The sequence below is a fragment of the Prionailurus viverrinus genome, chromosome C1 (assembly GCF_022837055.1).
Source record: "Prionailurus viverrinus isolate Anna chromosome C1, UM_Priviv_1.0, whole genome shotgun sequence".
In the NCBI taxonomy this organism is placed as follows: domain Eukaryota; kingdom Metazoa; phylum Chordata; class Mammalia; order Carnivora; family Felidae; genus Prionailurus; species Prionailurus viverrinus.
The window spans coordinates 54,662,682-54,683,504 of record NC_062568.1 but is presented as its reverse complement, the minus strand read 5'-3'; the positions used below and the strand labels follow the sequence as shown (position 1 = coordinate 54,683,504).

General features: G+C 41.4%; 1 protein-coding gene across 1 annotated transcript in view; it reads right to left on the bottom strand.

Moving 5' to 3' along the window:
- Positions 1-17,883, bottom strand: part of SP3 (Sp3 transcription factor) — a 60,166-nt gene extending 42,283 nt beyond the window's left edge. Inside the window, exons 1-4 of the mRNA XM_047870984.1 lie at positions 17,720-17,883; positions 16,941-17,095; positions 16,261-16,383; positions 6,960-8,319 (exon numbers count right to left, since the gene is read on the bottom strand). Of these exons, the coding sequence (XP_047726940.1) occupies positions 6,960-8,319; positions 16,261-16,383; positions 16,941-17,095; positions 17,720-17,726 (1,645 nt within the window). The 5' untranslated portion in view covers positions 17,727-17,883. The remainder of the gene's footprint in view (positions 1-6,959; positions 8,320-16,260; positions 16,384-16,940; positions 17,096-17,719) is intronic.
- Positions 17,884-20,823: the final 2,940 nt, after the last annotated feature.

Sequence of the window (20,823 nt, the reverse complement as noted above, 5' to 3'; positions counted from 1 at the left end):
CACCTAAATAGTAGTTGACACATTTTTCTCTTTTACCCTTGCCCTTCAACACTTAACTATGAAAAGTTTTAAAAGTCCAACTTTTTGTAATGCTTCCATTTTCTCCCTATAATTTTAAAAAGCACAGCTACCAATTAGTCCACAACTATGCAGTTATCCAAGGGTAATAGGAAATTCCAAACATGAGGCTTTTTGCTCTAAAGAAGTAATGAGAGGTGCCTGGGTGGCTCACTTGGTTAAGCATCTGACTCTTGATTTGGGCTCAAATCATGACCTCAGGGTTTGTGGGATTGAGCCCCACACTAGGCTCTGTGTTGCTGACGGAGCATGCTTGGGATTCTCTCTCTTCCTCTCTTTCTCTGCCCCCCACCCCCCACAACTCACATGCACACACTCTCTAAAAATAAATTAAAAACCTTAAAAAAAAAAAAAAAGAAAGAAGACAGACTTCAAGCTGTATTACAAAGCTGTAATCATCAAGACAGTATGGTACTGGCACAAAAACAGACACTCAGATCAATGGAACAGAACAGAGAACCCAGAAATGGACTCACAAACATATGGCCAACTAATCTTTGACAAAGCAGGAAAGAATATCCAACGGAATAAAGACAGTCTCTTTAGCAAGTGGTGCTGGGAAAACTGGACAGCGACATGCAGAAGAATGAACCTGGACCACTTTCTTACACCATACACAAAAATAAACTCAAAATGGATGAAAGACCTAAATGTAAGACAGGAAGCCATCAAAATCCTCGAGGAGAAAGCAGGCAAAAAACCTCTCTGACCTTGGCCACAGCAACTTCTTACTCAACACATCTCCGGAGGCAAGGGAAACAAACGCAAAAATGTACTGGGGCTCATCAAAATAAAAAGCTTCTGCATAGCAAAAGAAACAATCAGCAGAACTGGAAAGCAACTGACAGAATGGGAGATGTTTGCAGACGACGTGTCAGATGGAGACTTGGTGTCCAGGATCTATGGAGAGCTTGTCAAACTCAACACCCAGGGGACAAATGATCCAGTGAAGAAATGGGCAAGGGACGTGAATGGACACTTCTCCAAAGAAGACATCCAGATGGCCAACCGACACATGAAAAAATGCTCAACATCACTCGTCATCCGGGAAATGCAGATCAAAACCACAATGGGATACCACCTCACACCTGTCAGAATGGCTAACACTGACAACTCAGGCAACAGCAGATGCTGGCAAGGATGCGGAGAAAAAGGATCTCTTTTGCACTGCTGGTGGGAATGCAAACTGGTGCAGGCACTCTGGAAAACAATATGGAGGTTCCTCAAAGGATTAAAAACAGAACTACCCTACGACCCAGCAATTGCACTACTAGGTATCTACCCAAGGGATGCAGGTGTGCTGTTTCAAAGGGGCACATGCACCCCAATGTTTACAGCAGCGCTATCAACAACGGCCAAAGTATGGAAAGAGCCAAGGTGTCCATGATGGATGAAAAGATAAAGAAGATATGGTATATATATACACAATGGAGTTTTACTCGGTGGTCAAAAAAAAGTGGTCTTGCCATCTACAACTACGTGGATGGAACTAGAGGGTATTATGCTAGGTGAAACTGGTTGGTCAGAGGAGGACAGATGTCATGTGACTTCACTCATATGAGGATTTTAAGAGGCAGAGAAGATGAATACAAGAGAAGGGAGGCAGGAATGATATGTGAACAGGTAAGGGGACAAAAACATGGGAGACTCTTAAATGTGAAGAACAGGCAGAGGGTTAGTGGAGGGGTTGTGGGAGGGGTGATGCGCTGAATGGGTAGGGGGCACTGGGGAGTTTACTCCTGAAATCACTGTTGCACTGTATGCTAACTTGGATGTAAATTTAAAAATAAAAAAGAAAGAAAAAGAAAGAAGCAATGATTTCCATAAACCTTTCTTCCTACCTCAAACACCTGACTGAATTTTAAATGTGCCCAGTCTTGAAGGATAAATTTGTATTTATATAACAAAATCTGGTAGAGAACTAAAATTTGAGAGCCTGAGTAAAGGCAGTCTTGGTGTGAACTCTGGGGACATTTTCTGACCAGAAAAAATGTTGGAAAGAGACATAAATCCATACTTTGTCTCTCCCCACTGATTTTCAAATACACAGCAATGGTAGACAAAATAAAACTTCAAAAAACAGAACTTCTCTAAAACAGCATGCATTTCTCAACGGGAAAAAAACAGAAATATAATAAGTGAGTGGGGTTGCAACTTGGGGCATGATGAGCTGCTCTATGTTCAGTCTGGTTTCTAAGGGATAAGAGGCACTAAACATACCCATCATGAGAAGGGGCCCAGAGTCAGATGCACTGCCTTAAACAGGCAGGAGCTGGTCATTTTTGTTAAAGGGAAACTTAAGAAAAACAAAGTCAAAGCAATTCCAGAGCCCCAGTAAAAAATCTGTGTCTTCTCATTTATTGTAAAATTGTTACATACTTAACAAAAACAAAAATTCAAACCAATGATGTAAAAGTATTTGAAGCATTTCATCTGGGCATACTATGCTCTAACACAGATTTAAAAAACCTTATTCTTATTTTCAACTAAAACACATCCTAAAATAATTTATCTTGCTTCTTGCCAATTAAAACTCCAACACACGAAGGGATAGTTTTCCTATCACCAAATCTCCCCCAAATTAAAATTTCCTGGGTTTCACTGCTAAATATGCTGTTGTATACTATGCAGCATTTATTCTCATTCTACTTTCTCAAAAAATTTCCCCATTCCTTTAAAACTGGAACAAAATTCACTTTTAATGGCCTTCTTTTATTTTAGCCTTCTTTTATTTTACCCTTCCTTGCCACCATTCAATAAACTCAATTACCACTTTAAAAAAAAATTTTTTTTCAACGTTTATTTATTTTGGGGACAGAGAGAGACAGAGCATGAACGTGGGAGGGGCAGAGAGAGAGGGAGACACAGAATCGGAAACAGGCTCCAGGCTCTGAGCCATCAGCCCAGAGCCTGACGCGGGGCTCGAACTCACGGACCACGAGATCGTGACCTAGCTGAAGTCGGACGCTTAACCGACTGCGCCACCCAGGCGCCCCTCAATTACCACTTTAAAAAGTCCACTTCATATTTAATTCCTACAGTGTTGTTATTCTGATAGTATTTTAGAAGTAATGTATTTGAAGTATTTGGTGCTTTGTAACACTGATTTATGACCAACATAAATCCACAAAATCACAAATAAATTCCCTAGGGATGTTTTTCTAACATGTACAGATCTCCACAACCTTAACTTTATTCAAGCTTTAAAAACTGATTTAGGGGGCGCCTGGGTGGCACAGTCGGTTAAGTGTCCGACTTCAGCCAGGTCACGATCTCGCGGTCCGGGAGTTCGAGCTCCGTGTCAGGCTCTGGGCTGATGGCTCAGAGCCTGGAGCCTGTTTCCGATTCTGTGTCTCCCTCTCTCTCTGCCCCTCCCCCATTCATGCTCTCTCTCTGTCCCAAAAATAAACGTTGGGGGAAAAAAAAAAAAAAACTGGTTTCGAAAAACTACCAGCTAAATCTTCAGAAGTCTGTCATTCTCAAACTTTTTGGTCTCAGAACTCCTTCTAAACTCTTAAATATTACTGAAGTCTCGAAAACTTTGTTTGTGTAGGTTATATGTTTTGATATTTACCATATTAAAATTTATGACACACTGTAATTGTTTTGTTTAAAAATAGTAAATTATTATGTCAACATAAATTAACATTTTATGAAAAATGATTTTCCAAAAATATAAACAAAAAGTTTAATGAGACACCATGTTTTACATTTTTGTGAATATCTAGGTTAAAAGAAAACAACTAGAGTCTCATACTTGCCTCTACATTCTATCTGTTTGCAACATGTGGTTTGGGCTGAAGCATAGAATATCTAGTCTTACAAAGATACGTGGCTAGAAAAGGAAGAAATAATTTGTCTTTCAGTCAATTGTGGGTATTCTTTGATACTGTATCAAACTTGACAAGTGGCAGTTTCTTATAAGTCAGTGGCAGTGTAAAATCTGAAACCATATTGATAAACTTTCCATACACTTGTTACAGGTGTATCTCAAACTTTGAATGGATCTTTTTACTGCTGCGTGATTTTGTAACATGAACTGGTTATCTGACAACTACTGGTTCACTGAGTTATCACACAGATCTTCCAAATGTTGGCACATTTTGTTATAATACAGTATCAAATCCTATTTATTAATATCATATCCATCTCATCAAAAAAGTAATTATTAACAAGCAATCAAGTTCACAGAAATAAACTTGAGTTTTCCAAAATTCTAATTTTCACTGGAAAACCCAAATTTTATCATTGGTAGCAAATACTGTTAGGCTTTTTTCCTTAAGTGATAGGCTCACTTAAATCTTTTTTTTTTTTTTTTGAGAAAATATTTGCACTTAAATACATGAGTCTCTCATTAACCATAGTTTGTCAGTTGTTCTTTCAAGTAAAAACACTCTTTCACAAAAATAGCATTTAGTTCACCTTGCAACTCACACAACTGCACAATTGGAAAAGAAATTTTTTTAAAGATAATCATCTTGTTTATGGTATGACGTAGAAATTGCTTCATTAAAGCATAGTTCCCATTTTGTCACAAAGAATATTACAAAGACATAGCAGGAACTGCAAATTAAATACGAGACAGCACTTCACATCCACTAAGATGGCTATAATCAAAAAGAGGGGTGCCTGGGTGGCTCAGTCAGTTAAGCATCCGACTTTGGCTCAGGTCATGATCTCACCATTGGTAAGTCCAAGCCCCACATCCAGCTCTGTGCTGACAGCTCGGAGCCTGGAACCCACTTTGGATTCTGTGTCTCCCTCTCTCTTTGTCCCTCCTCCACTCACACTCTGTCACTCTCTCTCTCTCAAAAATAAATAAACATTAAAAAAATAATAAAAAAATGAAAAAAGATAGTAACGGGTGTTGGTAAGAACGTGAAATGGTGCAGCCGCTTTGGAAAAAGTTTGGTAAGCAGCTCTTCAAAATGTGAAACATAGTTACCAAACAATCCAGCAATTCCACTCCTTAGTATATACCCCAAATAAATAAAAACATGTCCACATAAAAACTGTCCTCAAATGTTCACAGCAGCATTATTCACAATAGCCAAAAGGTAGAAACACTGTCTGTCAACAGGTAAATGAGTAAAATGAGGTATATCTATACCATGGAGTATAATTCAGCCACAAAAAGGAATGAAATACTGGCCCAGGCTACAATACAGATGAAACTTGAAATTATTATATTAAATGAAAGAAGTCAGACACAAAGAAGCCACAAAATGCATGATTCCACTTATCTGAAATAATCGGCAAATCCAGAACAGGCAAATCCAAAGCGACAGAAAGTAGATTAACAGTTGCCAGGGGTTAAGAGGAGGGAGGGAATGAGGAGTGACTGCTGATGGGCATGGGTTTTTTTTGTTTTTTTTTTTTGCGGGGTGATGAAAATGCTCTAAAATTAGATGGTGATGATGGCTGTACAAGTGTGATTACATTAAAAAAAAAAAACAACACTGAATTATATACTTTAAAGAGTGAATTGTGAACTTTACGGTATGTGACTTGTACTTCAGTAAAGCTATTTTTTTAAAAAAGACATGCTGCACTCGAGTCAAGATTTAGTAAAAACAACTATTTTGACTGGTTCATCAAGGTCATTCTTCAGTGAAAATAGCATTTTTCTTTAACTGCAAGCACATGGTCATGAAGAATACAACAAGCCTGGAAGTGGTACTACTTTCATTTTTGCCAGGACAGAAGCCATTTTAGCCACCATCAGGGAAATGTCAACATGATGCAAAAGGCAAATAACATCAGTATTATGAAAAGTGGTGTCCTTGACATCAAGGACCTCTGAGAGGATTTCTGGGATCCCCCAGGGATCCATAGACCATGCTTTTATAATGGCTGCTCTAAACCACTGCTTCAGGAGGCTCAAATGCAATTAAAGTCTTGCCAAGTACAGATCTGAGGCTTCAGAACAATTCTGATTTTCTAAGCATGTATGACAAATTTCTTCAAAGAAAAAAAGTAGTATCTATGGTGATGGGAATTACTTCAAAAAATTAAATTCAAGTGTCCTAATGTAAGAGTTTGGAATCTTTGACTCACTCAGGTTATAATAGTAGTACAATCAACACAATAACCCAAATACAAAATAGAAGAGTAAAACTAAGGATTTAGTGCACATCAAAACACTCAATAAAACGTTATCTAAAGAACATTAAAGTAATAAGGATACCATCTCTTTTACAACTGTTTAATTTCTACACAACATTCGAAAAATAGACTTCTGAGATTTCTACCCATACTATCAATAGCCATGTATCTAGCATGGTTAAATTTAATGCTCGGCTACACACCTGTAAGAATAAACTATCACAAAATCAAAGAATTTTAGGTCTGGAAGGCACCCTAGATATAGTCACCTAGTCCAACAACCCCATTTTATGTAATGAGAAAACCAAGTTTGCAAGAGAAAAAGTAACTTGGCCAAAATCACAGCTAGGTAGTAGGGGAGACAGACAGTCTTGGCTCCCAGTGCTATGTTTTCACCATGCCAACCTAATTCCCCAACCAAAAATAATGCATAAAACATTTAACTTACATCACACCAAGCACAACCAAGACACCTTACCTGCCAAATAAAAATTTTGTAATGCCACCAATCAACACCAATCAAAGGTGAAAACAGATATAAAATTGGGGAAAAACTACAAACATACTTGGCATAATGGAGAAATGAATCCTTGACTTCAAAACTTTTCAGTGAAGAACAATCTGGAAGACACTTTGATGTCTACCTTTCATACAAACATAGGGAAATGTATCATCACCTTTAAAGATACCCAGATACTGAAAACACCTTAAACCAAAAAATATCCCTACATGTTAACAAATCACTGATCTATGGCATGACATGACTTAAGACTCACCTGCAGGACTGTCAGCATTCTCTCCTGGGTGTAGCTGTATACCAGTAGAATCTATAGAGTTCACTGTAACTGTCTGTAGATTTGGCAACTGACCAGTGCTTAGACTAACTGGAGTTGAAGTCAAGGCTCCACCTGCTGCAACTTGACCAAGCGTGAGTGTCTGAACAGGCGTCAAAGTTATTTGCTGGGCAGCAGTATTCTGTATTTGTAAATTCTGCAAGTTCTGGACCCCTTGTACTTGAAATGTTTGCCAAGTTATCTGTCCAGAAGGGGTCACTGTCTGTGCCTGAATTAAAAAGGTTCCAGGATTCAGCTGCAACTGAAGATTTTGCAAAGCCTGTTGTGATATATTTTGACCACTGGCTTGCACACCATGGATTGTCTGTGGTGTAATACCTTGCACAATTTGGGCTTGACTGGTTGGCTGCTGAGACTCTTGAAGTTGTAGATGTTGTACAACAGGCTGCGCTGTAGAAACCTGAATATTCTGAGCCTGTGTCTCTTCAGAAACAGGCGACTGGATATAATTTCCCTGAAGATCTGAAGAATGGACTTGCCCACTAGAAGTAGTCAAGCTATTTGTGTTTTGTTGTAATATACCTGTACTATCTATAGTTACAGGCAACTGTGATGAAGAAGATGTTGGCACAAATAAATCTGTATCAGTATTCGTTTCATTAATATCAGGAGAAACCCGCTCACCAGTCCTTTCTGAATTGTCTGAACTATCCATAGCTTGTCCTGTGTTTATCAAATGTCCATCGGCATTAATGCCTGCAGTCATTGTCTGAGAACTGCCCGAGAGTCCCAAAGAATCTAGATCGACACTATTGATTGGTACAAAGGTAATATTTCCTGGCAGACCAAGAGGCACATTCGCAACTACTTGGGTTTGGCCAGGAAAAGATGAACCACCAATTGCAACTCCCTGAACCTGGACTTGACCAGTCTGTGGTATGAGATTCTGGATATTAGCAGGAGGTGTTCCAGAGGCAAGCAAGGTTTGATTAGAGCCAGGAATGATCTGAATTTGACCACTTTCTTGATTTATACCCCCATTATCTGAAGAGCCTGTGAAACCAATCTGAACTTGCTGACCATCTGTTGACTGAATCTGTGGTATTACTTGATATTGAACATTGGACACTGTACCATTTGATGAATCTGATCCTGGTGCAACTGAAAATATTTGCTGATTCTGCAAATTCTGAAGGGGAAGGACATACTGCCCACTCGAAGTAGCAGCACTTGGAATCTGTACTAGATTACCAGCTTCATCTTTTATAGTTGTAGGTGTGGCTGACAAAACCTCCCATCGGTTTGGTGCTCCTCCTAACTGTGCAGAAGCCAAATCGCCTGTCTGGATAAAGAAAACAAAAAATGTTATGCGATATATGTCTGTGAAATATTTGAATCAATCCTCAAAAAAATCTTAAAAACTGACATAAATCCTACTACCTGAAATTAAAAGTTCTCTTAGTAACACAGTAGACTTCAAATACTGAGACAGTACTATATAAACCATAATATTTACTATTATTTCCAATTTTGTTAATTATTACAAAGATAACCCATGCTATTTGAGCAGGAAAAAAATTCAGAGTGTTCTTTGTTTTATGACCACAAACTGGTCTTCTATTCCCTCACCTATGATCTCTAATCCATACAGTTAAATAAAAATACAGGTGGCTAGAAAAGATTATGAACCGCTCAAACCAAACATTATCACAAACACTGAGGAGTTCAAAAAATATATATACTAAAATACGTATCACTAAATCAGTACATTATATTTGTGTACAAAAAGGAAACATAACCAGTACAGTGTTATCAAATCACCTAAATAAGAAAAATTAAGATTTGTGTATTACTGCTATAAACCTTAAGTCAAGCTATTAAAGCTCCCCTTTTATGGCACATATTAATGTCCTCCAGAGTAAACTCTTGGCTAGGACTATTCCATTAGCAAGCCATCATATTCTTTACTTTTCCCATGAACTACAAAAAAAATATGAGACCTTAAAATTTTTTAATGAGGAAAGATTATTGCCCTGTGACCACATGGCAAAGTCACTCCACCTGAAAGGTTTTTCCAGAATCTAAAAGCTGGAGGATACAGACATGATTTTATCTACTACTCTATTTATGTTTGCAGGAAAATGACAGACATATACATTGTGTATTCTGTTACGTAACAGAATTTAGTAAACATCCTCATATTTTACAGATTGAGCAACACAGGAAAGCAGAAAGCAATAAAATCTTACACATCAACATCAAAGGGCAAAATTTTTTAAGAAAATAAAGGTAATGTCTCACATTGGAGCCGTTCTTTTAAGGCCAAGTACTATGATAGTGATTTATGAGATTATTATCATCTACTCCTTACAGCAATTTTGTTAGGTAGGTGTTATCACTATTCTCATTTCACAAATGAAAAACTGAGAAATATCACACAGCTATCAAATGGCCAAGATAGGATTTAAAACTAGGCCAAGTCTAACTACAGAACCTAGGCCTTTAATTCATACCAAACTTGTCTCCCACTAAGATCAAGGGTAAAGACACAGAGAATAAGACCTTATATGAATTATCCTCAAAATAAAGTCATTCCTATGCCACTTCCTTCTCCATCTATATGTGAATTCCTATGACTATGCTTATCACTAGACAATGAAAACATAAGCAAATCTAGTCCAGCATTCTCAACCTAGGACCCATGCTTGGGCTTCAAGGGATCTCTGAATCCTCTAAAATAACACAGCAACTTTTTGAGAAAGTACAACTGGGGAGCAGAAGGATAATCTAGGGTTACACTGTATTCTCAAAGGAGGTCTATGACCATAAAAAACAGTTAAGACATATACTGTTCTCTCAGTATAAACCAGTCCACAAAACTTAATGCAAATATTGTAGAACCAGATTTTAAAAGTTTCTTAAAGAAACTCACTACCTAATTCTAATGCAGACGCATAGTTGAAAAGCATGTATTTCAATGGATGAACCACAGTTTAATAACTCAATTCAAGACATTTGAGCATATGTGCCAAGTTGAAATAAGCATGAGTAAGCACATGAAACACACACTCTCTATTTTAAATGGTTCACAGTTTATCCAAGCAGACACAGAAATACATGCTACTACTATGTGAATATAGGTGTGCACTAGCCATAGAAGGGGAACATAGAAGATTGGGGGGGGGGGGGGGGGGAGGTATCACACGAGATATTTAAAGTACTCTTAGAATAAATTTATGATTTCACTGTAGGCATCTAGGAAAGAGAGATAGGGGCATTAATAAAGGCATAAAAAAATATTCACAAACAAAAGGAAATTCTAAAGAATGGACAGTTTGTGGAGTTCAAGAGAATCCAGAAAAGGCTCATATTCATAGAGAAAAGTAATGGGGAACAAGACATTTTTATCAAGGCCTGTAGTTAATGGCTTTGTAGATCCTGCTAAGGAGTTTGGACTTTATCCTGCAGATAATAAATGAAAGCTATAAAAGGTTTTTAAGCAAGTGATGCAATCAGGATCTGTGTTTTATAAAGATAAACTAAGGCCCAGTGAAGGAGACTGAAAGAAAGGCGGAAGAGACTAAAGACAGATAAACTGTGGGACCCAGTACAAATGTGTAAGCTTCAACTAAAATAATCATCTTTTAAATACAAACATTTAAACTTATCAAACTTAAATTACTAAAATGAAGACCAGTCATTAAAGTTGCATGTCATTCTTCAACTTCTATCTGGTATAGGAATTATAAGCTTAAGTCATCGTTCTCAATATCTGAGTAATAATTCATGTTTCATTTCAGTCTCTTGGCATCTTAAATAATCTAAAGACATTTACATCTAGACTTTATACTGAAATCTACACTAAAATATGTCTAATATCCAACCTTTATCTTCCTAAGGTTGTTATTCACCTCTGAATTTTGACCAGCATTAAATTTACAATTATTCAACTTATATCAAAGAATACAGTATCTCAGGTACAGATTGTTTTATCATACTGGCATTTTATCTTTTTTCATTCTTTAAAAAAAGTCAAATTTATGGCATCTGAAGTATTTTTTTTTTTTACAAAATAGTAGTAAAGGCAAATAATCAACCATCAGTGAACAGCTTTTTAGTCAAGAAATTCCTTGAAAATAAATATAACTACTCAAATGACAAATCTGACTAAGTACTATCCAAGGATCCAGAAGTTAAATAAAATAAATTGTGGTACCACTTTTCCCAAAAATGCAGGTCATTAATTGAAGGGAAATCCCCAAATGTTAAGTAACACAGCATGATGCATCTGAACTTTTTGAATAAACCTAAGGAGAAATGCATACATAAGAAATATTTATGAAGCACAAACCCAGAGGGAAGAAAAACAGCAACAAATAATTTAAGCAAGAGACAGGCAAAAGGGATCTTTTAAACGAAATAAATTTAGTTTTAAAAAATTTACCAATATTAATTTTTTTAATAGAACTGGAGGAAAAACACTGAATCAGAAAACTATTAGACTTTCATGGTTTAAGCCACAATTATGTTTGGAGGAGGTAAGTATATTACATTATAAAGAAAAGAACTGACTTCTAGCTAAAACTGTGGGATTGTGTGTGATTTAAAGCAGGACTCAATTTTCTTATGTTAAAAATGGGGGTGGGGGCGCCTGGGTGGCGCAGTCGGTTGGTTAAGCGTCCGACTTCAGCCAGGTCACGATCTCGCGGTCCGTGAGTTCAAGCCCCGCGTCGGGCTCTGGGCTGATGGCTCAGAGCCTGGAGCCTGTTTCTGATTCTGTGTCTCCCTCTCTCTCTGCCCCTCCCCCGTTCATGCTCTGTCTCTCTCTGTCCCAAAAATAAATAAATAAATGTTGAAAAAAAAATTAAAAAAAAAAAATGGGGGGGGGGGCACCTGGGTGGCTCAGTCGGTTAAGCATTCAGTTAAGCCTTCGACTTCAGCTCAGGCCATCATCTTGCAGCTGTTGAGTTCAAGCCCTGCGTTGGGCTCTGTGCTGACAACCTGGAGCCTGCTTCAGATTTTGTCTCCCTCTCTCTCTGCCCCTCCCCCACTGGTGCTGTCTGTCTGTCTGTCTGTCTCTCTCTCTCTCAAAAATAAATAAACATAAAAAAATTTTTTTTTATGGGAAAACTGGGACACCTGAATGGCTCAGTTGGTTAGGCAACTCACTCTTGATTTTGACTCCGGTCAGGATCTCACCGATCTGGAGTTCAAACCCTGCTTCAGGCTCTGCGCTGACAGGGCACAGAGCCTGCTTGGATTCTCCCTCTCTCTTTGCCCCTCCCCCTCCTGTTTGAGCGAGAGAGCCCACACGCCCGCTCTCTCAAAATAAGTTTTAAAAACTTAAAAAAAAAAAAGGGGGAAAATTATTACCTCACAGGATCTTAAGAATCAAAATAAAGCATTATGCTTTATAAACTATAAACCACTATGCTATAAACCACTATGCTATAAAGCACTATCCTAAAATCCTATCATTATGATTACTCAGATTATGAGGACACAGCATGATTTGAATGCCTAGTACAATCCCTGGCATAAAGATCAGCAAATATTTATTGAATGAATAGTTAAAAGTATTTACTTTAAAATCACTGCAAAGAAAATGACAGAAAGAATGGATCAATAAAACTGACCTTGAGATATTAAAGTCTTCCATGAAAAACTCCCAATTTTAAACCAATTTCTTTCCATAATTCAACAGTAAGTCCCCCCAAACTTTCAAAACTATAGAGCCTTTACTAAGCCCATTCATTTGTAAGAGAAATTTCATTAGCAGCACCCCACTCAAAGAGATGACGATTCATAAAATCAAGAGACCGAAGTAAAAACATGTGATGTTAAGCTATTGGAAACACTAATGTTAGGCTTATTGGAAACACTACAGAAACAAAAGAAGAGAGACCTAAAAACACATAACCCAGGCAAGAACTAGCATTTGGTTTAGGTTCAAGATAACTCTCAAGAAAAATCCACCAGTGTTTGTCTCAGTAACTCTTCATATTCTTATCAGACAACTAACAAACACCAAGCTGACATGGAAGTTGGCATTATCGTAAAAAGTTGTAACTTGAAGGTACTCTTAGGTCTCCCTCTGTACATAAACACATAATCACACCGTAAAAAGGACCAAAACCAAGAGTAGCCCTAGGACGTTGCTATAGCAATTCATTACAAGGGCTTTCTCCAGTGCAACCAGGCATAAAAATGGAGGGGGGAGGAGCAGTTGAATGGGGGGAAAAAAAAAAAGAGGCTATCTTCTCAGATAATACCTGTGGAAGGGGGGAAAAATGCATAGCACTTATTGCATAGCATTTGGAAAGGATTATTAACTTCTCAGTTCCCACAAATGGCTTTGTGAAAGCCAGAACCCGGCAAGGACAAAGTGTTACTGGAAACAAAAACAAGTGTGAAGCTAAGGTGGAAAGAAACTAAGAACGACTCAAGTTTCTTAAAATCTTCAAGGAACACTAAAGAACTCAAACCAACTTCAAATAAAAACAATTACCCAATTAACTGATCACAACTTGAAGTACAAATGAAATAAGCAAATAAATAATCCAGAAACTCACATGAATACAGATTGGACAAATTAATGTGACATAAAGGTCTACTTCTTATATTTCTTGATTTATTTTTAAACAACTTTTAATAATAAAGTACAAAAAGGGCTTTGACATCAAACCAACTTTGGGAGTCCATGCTGTGGAACATTACAGTTGAGAATGCCTTATGATTAGACCTATTCAACACTGGTCTGAAGGTAACCAAACATTCTTGGCCAGGATCCAGAAAGAACCCCTAACATATTATAACAAATTCTAAATTCAAAATACTTAAACAAAACTTAAAACAAATCTCCAGTGTAGCTCACTGGCTTTTCAATGCCCTTTTAATCTTAAAATACCAAACTCAACTAGCATAAAGTTGAATTTTATGTGTACATTTCCACTTGATTTCATACACAATACTATATGCAAAGTGTTACCCTGGATTAGATCCTGGAACAGACAATGGGCATTAGTGGGGAAAAAAGTAAAATGAGAATGAAGTCTGTAATTTAGTTAATAATACTGTATTATTGTTACTTTCCTAGTTTTGACAAACATGGTTATATTAACATTAGGGGAGGCTGGGTGAAGGGTATAATGTAACTCCCAGTTCTATCTTTGCAACTTTTCTATAAATATAAAATTATTGCAAAATAAAATTTTAAAAAAGCACAGCTACAAAAGCTCTTAACAGGCCTCTCATGATTCCCAGTAATTTGAGTGATTACAGTTAGATTACCTAAGCACATTTTTAAGTAGAAAAAAATGCCCATAAAAATTGCTTAAATTTTTTCATTTTCTGAGATGTACATGTCTGAAATTCATTTTTAAAATGGAAAACTAATTTTCCCACTTGCTAAGGCAAACATACTCAAGCCAGTCTTGCTAATTCTACTCGGTGAAAAAAATTTATGCATGCATACCAAACATACAAAGAAAAAAGTGCTCCTACTGATTCTAGTTCACGTTCATCTGGCGGGAAATGTGATGTCAGTAGAGATTTGGTAACTGAGAGGAGGAGTCAAAGAGGCAAGGAAACAAGCTCCCTACAAGTATATGGCCACAGGAGGATGAGACTAGAGACAGTGTTCTACTCCCAGGGCTGAGATTCCCATCTACAAGTACATATACATATACATATTTTTCACCCATAACTTCCTCCTTCACTCCTCCCCTCCCCCTCCCCTAACAGTGAGCTATATACACTTGCTAAGTTGTGGTTACAAGTTTTTGTTCTAATTGAAAATATTTTAAAAGATAAGTAGAAGCAATCTGCTTCACAATTTTACTTGTACAGTGGTTTTTTTAAGATAAACCATTTGTTTTGGCTCTATGGGCCTAGAGGAATAATTCGTTAAAAAATGCTTACCAATCCATAAGTTTAAAAGTAACAATGCCTCTCACAAATATAATTTTATGCTTTTACATTTTAATCAGCTTACAAAAGCACAAAACCTAAAATACTTTCTAAGACATTAAAACTACTCATATACCTCTACAATATAATTTGAAGCACTAAAAATACAAATACAATATTTAACAATATAGCTTAACATTAGCTTCACTTTTAGTGCCTAGACATACTAAGAATTTCCTGCAGACTATGCCAAATATCAAACTTTTCTGTCTATAGTGACTATTCAAAATATCTCTACACAAACCAATTCCCATAATCCACCTCAAAAAAAAAAAAAAAAACTGGGAGAAGTTTTAATTACTTAACAAGTGAACACATCCACATGTTTAACACAACAGCGACGATTCAAACAGATAAAATTCACAACTGATTGTCTTAAAAATTTTGTCTCGCTAATTTGTATTAAGCACTCATGAAACACACTGACCAGCTCCACCCTCTGCCCCCAAACTAAAAACACTACGAACAGGATCCCATCACATTGTATCAGACCGGTAATCATAACAAAATGGAAATACAGCTCTGCCAATCACATTCAACTGTACGTACAGTATACGTTAGTATGCATGTAAATGCAATTCCTTAGAGGTACTTTTGTTTCTAACACTGGTATTCCATATTCAATTTCAAAAGCCAAAGTATCGTCTAAGTAACTTCGCGGATTTCAACCGTCGCGAATTAAATGTTTCACTTACTCCACTTACGAAAAATCACAAATTTAAGTCATCTGCAAAAACTAAAATTCATCAATTTAGAATGGCCACTAAAAAAAAAAGCACTCACAAAGTATTCACTGCTGCATACAGAAAGGTAATTCAAAGACTAAACCTTCATTCCTTTTTTGGTTTCTTTTTAGCAATTTAAGATTTAAATCAGTAAGAACTAGTAAGTTGCAGCAGAAAAAGCTCCAGGTTCAAAAACACTAGAAACTAAAGACACTGCCTCTGTAGTTGATACTATCTATGGCCGATAGGCTGTGCTTGAAAATTTTGTAGTGTTCAGCGAAGGAGTTTTCAGCACTGATATGAAATGCTCAAACATCCATTTTGGAGTCCTCCACCCCCGCCCTCTCTGACTTCATTTTGTAGTGAATTTGGATCGAGGCGCCACAGTGACAATTTAGAGAAAGCCGGGGCTGGCCTCTGATCCACAGAGGCATGCTAAGGAACCCGAAAGGGCGCCCCGGCTGCGCGATCCGTCCGTATCGCGGAAGACGCGGGCGCCCGGGAGGCCTTTTGGGCAGGCGGGCGCGCCGCAGGCCCGGGATGGCGGGCCCAGGGCCTTGGCGGGGGCGGGCCGCGCGCGCGAGACTTACCGCTCCGGCGGCGGCGGGGGCCCCGGCTGCGGCAGCCGCCTCCTCCTCGTCGTCGCCCGGCGATGGCGGCCCTATCTTGCTGCAGGTAGCGGCCAGCAGGGCGAGCGGTGACGGCTGAGTGTCCTACCCCCGATGGGCGGGTTCAGAGAGGGAGACAGGGGGAGGGGGTGGCGGTTAGGGCCGGGCCGCCGCTCGCACAGGAAGTGCGCCTCGGTCCTCGCAGGCTGCGCCCGGGCGAGCGCCAGCCCGCGCTCTCCTCCTCCTCCTCGACTCCGGCTCGAGTCCTCCCGCTCGCACGCACACCAGCTCCACCGTCCGCGGGAAGGCGGGCGGCAGGCTGCGCGCCGGGCCTCCACCTTCCGCCCGGAACCCACCCCCGGGAGGGCGCACACGCTCTCACGCTCGCGCGCGCGCACACACACACACACACACACACACACACACACACACGCGGGCGCGCGCGCGCGCACACACACACACACACACACACACACACACACAAACACTCACAAAAAGGCGGCGGGAGGGGGAGCGCGGGCGGGGTCGGAGCGTTGGCGCCTCGGGCGGGCAGCTCCCGGGGCGGGGGGAGGGGAGGAGAGAGGCGCGGAGGGAGGGGAGAGGCGAGGGGAGGAGAAAGCGGCGCTAGGGGGGAGCCGGGCCGGGGCTCAGCCGCTCCTCACCTGGGCCGCCGCCGCCGCCGCCGCCACCGCGCCGTTTCCGTGCTGCTGCTGCTGCTGCTGCAGATACTCGCCGTGGCCGCCGCCGCTGCCGCCGCCGCCGCCGCTGTCCACGTCCAAGGCAGCCATTTCCTCTTGTTTCACGGGCTTTTCGGGAGCTGCAGGCACAGCGCGGGGGGGGTGGGGGTGGGGAGGAAGGCGGGTGGAGGAGAGGGAGGGGGCCCGCGGGCCGAGGCGAAATTACTCCGAAAGCCCGGACCGAGTCCCCTTCCCCTCCCCCACCCGCCCCCCGGCGGCGGCGGCGGCGGATCCCTCCTCCTCTCCTGCTGCTGCCCCCGCCCGCCGCTGCCTGTAACCCTCCTCCTCCTCCTCTTTCCCTCCTCCTCCTCCTCCCCGCGCTGCCCCTGCCCCCTCTCCTCTCCTCTCCTCCCCTTTCCCTTCGCGCCGCTCGCTCTCACTCGCGCTCGCTCCTCTCGCACCGTCAGTCACTCACACACGCCCGCCCGCCGCCCGCGCCCGCACACGGGGGGATGCGCTCCCGGCGGACCGGGCCGCCCGCCCCAGGGCCCGGCAGGGACACGGCGTTGCTGGGGCTTAAGGGGTGGACGGTGGCTGGCCGGGAGGGGAGGGAGGCGGAAGGGAGTGCGGCTTTCTGCCTCTCACAGACACTCGGTCGCACACACGGGGCCGGGAGCCGGCGGCGGCGGCCCCGGGCTGGCTGTGGTCGGCGGCGGCGGCAGCGGCGGCGGCAGCAAGGGTTGCTCTCTCTCGGCTTTACGTACCGGTCATAGTGTGTTTAGGGCACCTCAGGCGGGGCTCCCCGCCGCCTTACACATGGTGAGGAGCGAAGGCGGCGGCGGCGGGAGAGGATGCGGGAAGCGGCGGCGGACACGGCCGGAGCGGTCCGGGGATTTTTTTTTCCTATTTTGATTGACTGTGCGGGAAACACAAAAGGTGGAGCCTCCAGCCCAAAAGGGGGGAAGAGGGTGACAGCCCGCCCGGAAGTCCCGCCTCTCTTCTCCGCGCTCATTCGCCGCCACGCTCTTGGTCGGCAGTGCTCATTGGTCCGGATGCCCGTCAGTCGCTCGGTCAGCCGGCGCGCTTCCTGTTTGCCCCCGGGTGGAAAGAGAGAGACAATAAGCGGCCGTGGCGGCGTAGGTTCCCGAGAGCGGCTACGGCTCGACTGTTACCCCGCTGTGCCCGCCTTGCTCGCCGGCTGCCGCTGCCAGGCCCCAGACGCAGGCCTCTTTCACCTCGCAGGTGCTTGGAGCAGGCCCAGCCAAGCTGTAGAGAGCTGGGCCGGGGAGGAAATCCGTCCCCGGCGGCCCCGGTTCCACTCGACGCTTCCTCCATCCCGACAGCAGCCTCCGCCGGTTCTCCCCAGGGCCTCACGGTCTCGGAGCCGCCGCTTTGCGCTGCCAGAAGGCCGCCGCCGCTCAGCCCCGGGGCTGCCGCTACGGCCGCTGCAGCTACTGAGCAAACCAGACCCGCCCCACGAGCCCGGGGGGAGGGAGTTGGTATTGGGGGAGACACCCCCTCCGAGGCTGGAGGAGGATTTTCTCTCTCACACATTCAGCTCTTAGATTCACAGTCAGAGCCATCTCGTTCCCATCCCCCTTAGCCCCAGGTTTTCCACGCGTCTCCCACTTGTACGTACCCTGGAGGCAGGCATTGAAAACAAAAATCTCAGTTCACCTCACTAACGGGAGAACTTTTTTCATTCTGGCCAGTGGCACCAAAACAGGCACTTAAAGTGTATCTCATTTGGTACGTAGCGAGTATATATATTCAACGGGGCAGAATAATTTTTTTAATCCACTCAATCATTTTGCTGGTCAAACATACATTATTCCCTGATTTTGGATCGTTTTGGTAACAAGTCAACATCCGAAAAAACCCACCAACTATTACCAACATCTTAAAAACAGTGATTCTTAGTATTTTTTCTTGGAACATTTTAGGTATTTACTTTAAAATCTCATTTCACGTATTGGACTAGTTTAACACTACTTTGCCCTAATCACCCTTCATATCTTGCTTTTGTCCTGGAGGGAGAGTAATGCTTAGGCTTTGTGTTTGTGTGTGTGTGTGTGTGTGTGTGTGTGTGTTTTGCCAACTAACATTTCTGCGTATGACCTTTAGATCTAATTGCCAAGAAAGGTTAAATTCAAGAGGTGGAAACACTGTCCACAATAACCCTTTTTATTAGAAATCTAACTCAAACAAGAATTAATGTTTCAATTATTGTATTTTGTGTGATAGAGTTGTGCAGTCCAAGCAATTGAACTAGATTTTGTGTGTGCTAACTAAATACAATTCTTAGCCCGTTTGTGAGACACTAAATTTGCACCTCGATTCTAAGGCACTTATACTTGTAATCTATACTCATAGGATCAAAAACACTATATTTGGCACTTAATGTACAAAAGACATAACTTCTAGGGAAATAACCTAAAAACCACAAACATGCAAAAACAAGACTTGAAATTCAGAATTTCAAGTTGATCTCATCTAATAGTAAGACCTTTGGTCTCATATTGAAATAGAAGAATAACTTTAAAAGGCGAGTAGCATAAATGCTGTACTATTTTACCCTTAAGTTTTTTAAAGGAAAATTAAAGCATCAGAATAAGCTGGCTTGGGATGGGGGGGAGGAATGGGAGGCTTGAAGAGGAGGACAGACCTGAGAAAAGTGGAGTAGGAGAGGAGGAACGTCACGGTATTGTCACTTTTCTGGCATGGATATGTTGGATAGAGGATCATTCTGTCCCTAGAAGAGGGATTTTCAGCTGTTTCTCTAAGAGTGGCAACGTGTTTTATGAGTCTAAGATACCACCTACGTGCCCTTTTTACAAAGTCTTAGTCCAGCCACCTATAGAGAGCAAAGTATTTGGCCACAGGAATTCATTTCCTCATTGGTGCCAACTGACAAATGGAATGCAGAAATCATTTTCAAACCTCTTTGGTTCATAGACCATTCTGGCAAGATGCAAAAATACCTCACTCATTTAATCTTTCTGAAAAGGGAAACTAACCTACCAGAGCTAACTATTCTGCTTTTAATGCAGCACTTTTAAGAGCTATATATACCAAAAGTATTACTACTACATAATCAGATTCAGAGGACCCCCTCAGCCCACACTTAAAAGAGTGATCGTCATGCAATATCTTAAGGCTGGAAATGAAGACAGTCTCTGGACAGAATACCTTTTTCTTGGCTATTCCAGCACTGTAGTCAAATCTTGAAGTACAGCTTATGTTAATTAAAAGATAGCAGGGTTTTCTCAGTAGAATCTACTGCCACATTACATAAGAATCCAGAACTGCAGTTGCTTATTACGAAGGGAAGCACCATGCTGGACATCATTTATACTTTCTCCTTTGCAAAGATGATTTCAGGAAGTTCTGTGCTGGCCACTGTTTTACATCACAGTAGGAGAGCTGGGTGTTACTATATTTTCCTTTATCCTCAATTTCCTCACTTATTTTTGTATCTTCTATGTCTTTGTGTAAAGTTTTCTGAAATCCTTTGGAAACATAAATGTCAAAGGGCCTAAAAGATTTCTACACCCAATCCATGAACTTTAACCCATCTTCAACCCCCTTTTTCTCTGCAAAGAGAAGAGGCTACTAAATAATGCTGGATTCACATCTGTAAGAGCCTAGCCATTCTGTATTAAAAACAGCAACAGCCCCGATGAACTGCGCCACAGCCGAAGGACTCTTCCCTTTCCCTCATAGTCTCTACTGCTTCTCTTCCTTCCTGAGCATCTGTAAGTGGACCATATGAAACTGCCAATACTCAACCATTTTCATCTAAACGGCAATTTTTAATAGTTATACCTAAATCAATGTCTCTTTGACATAACCTTTGTTGCTATGATTG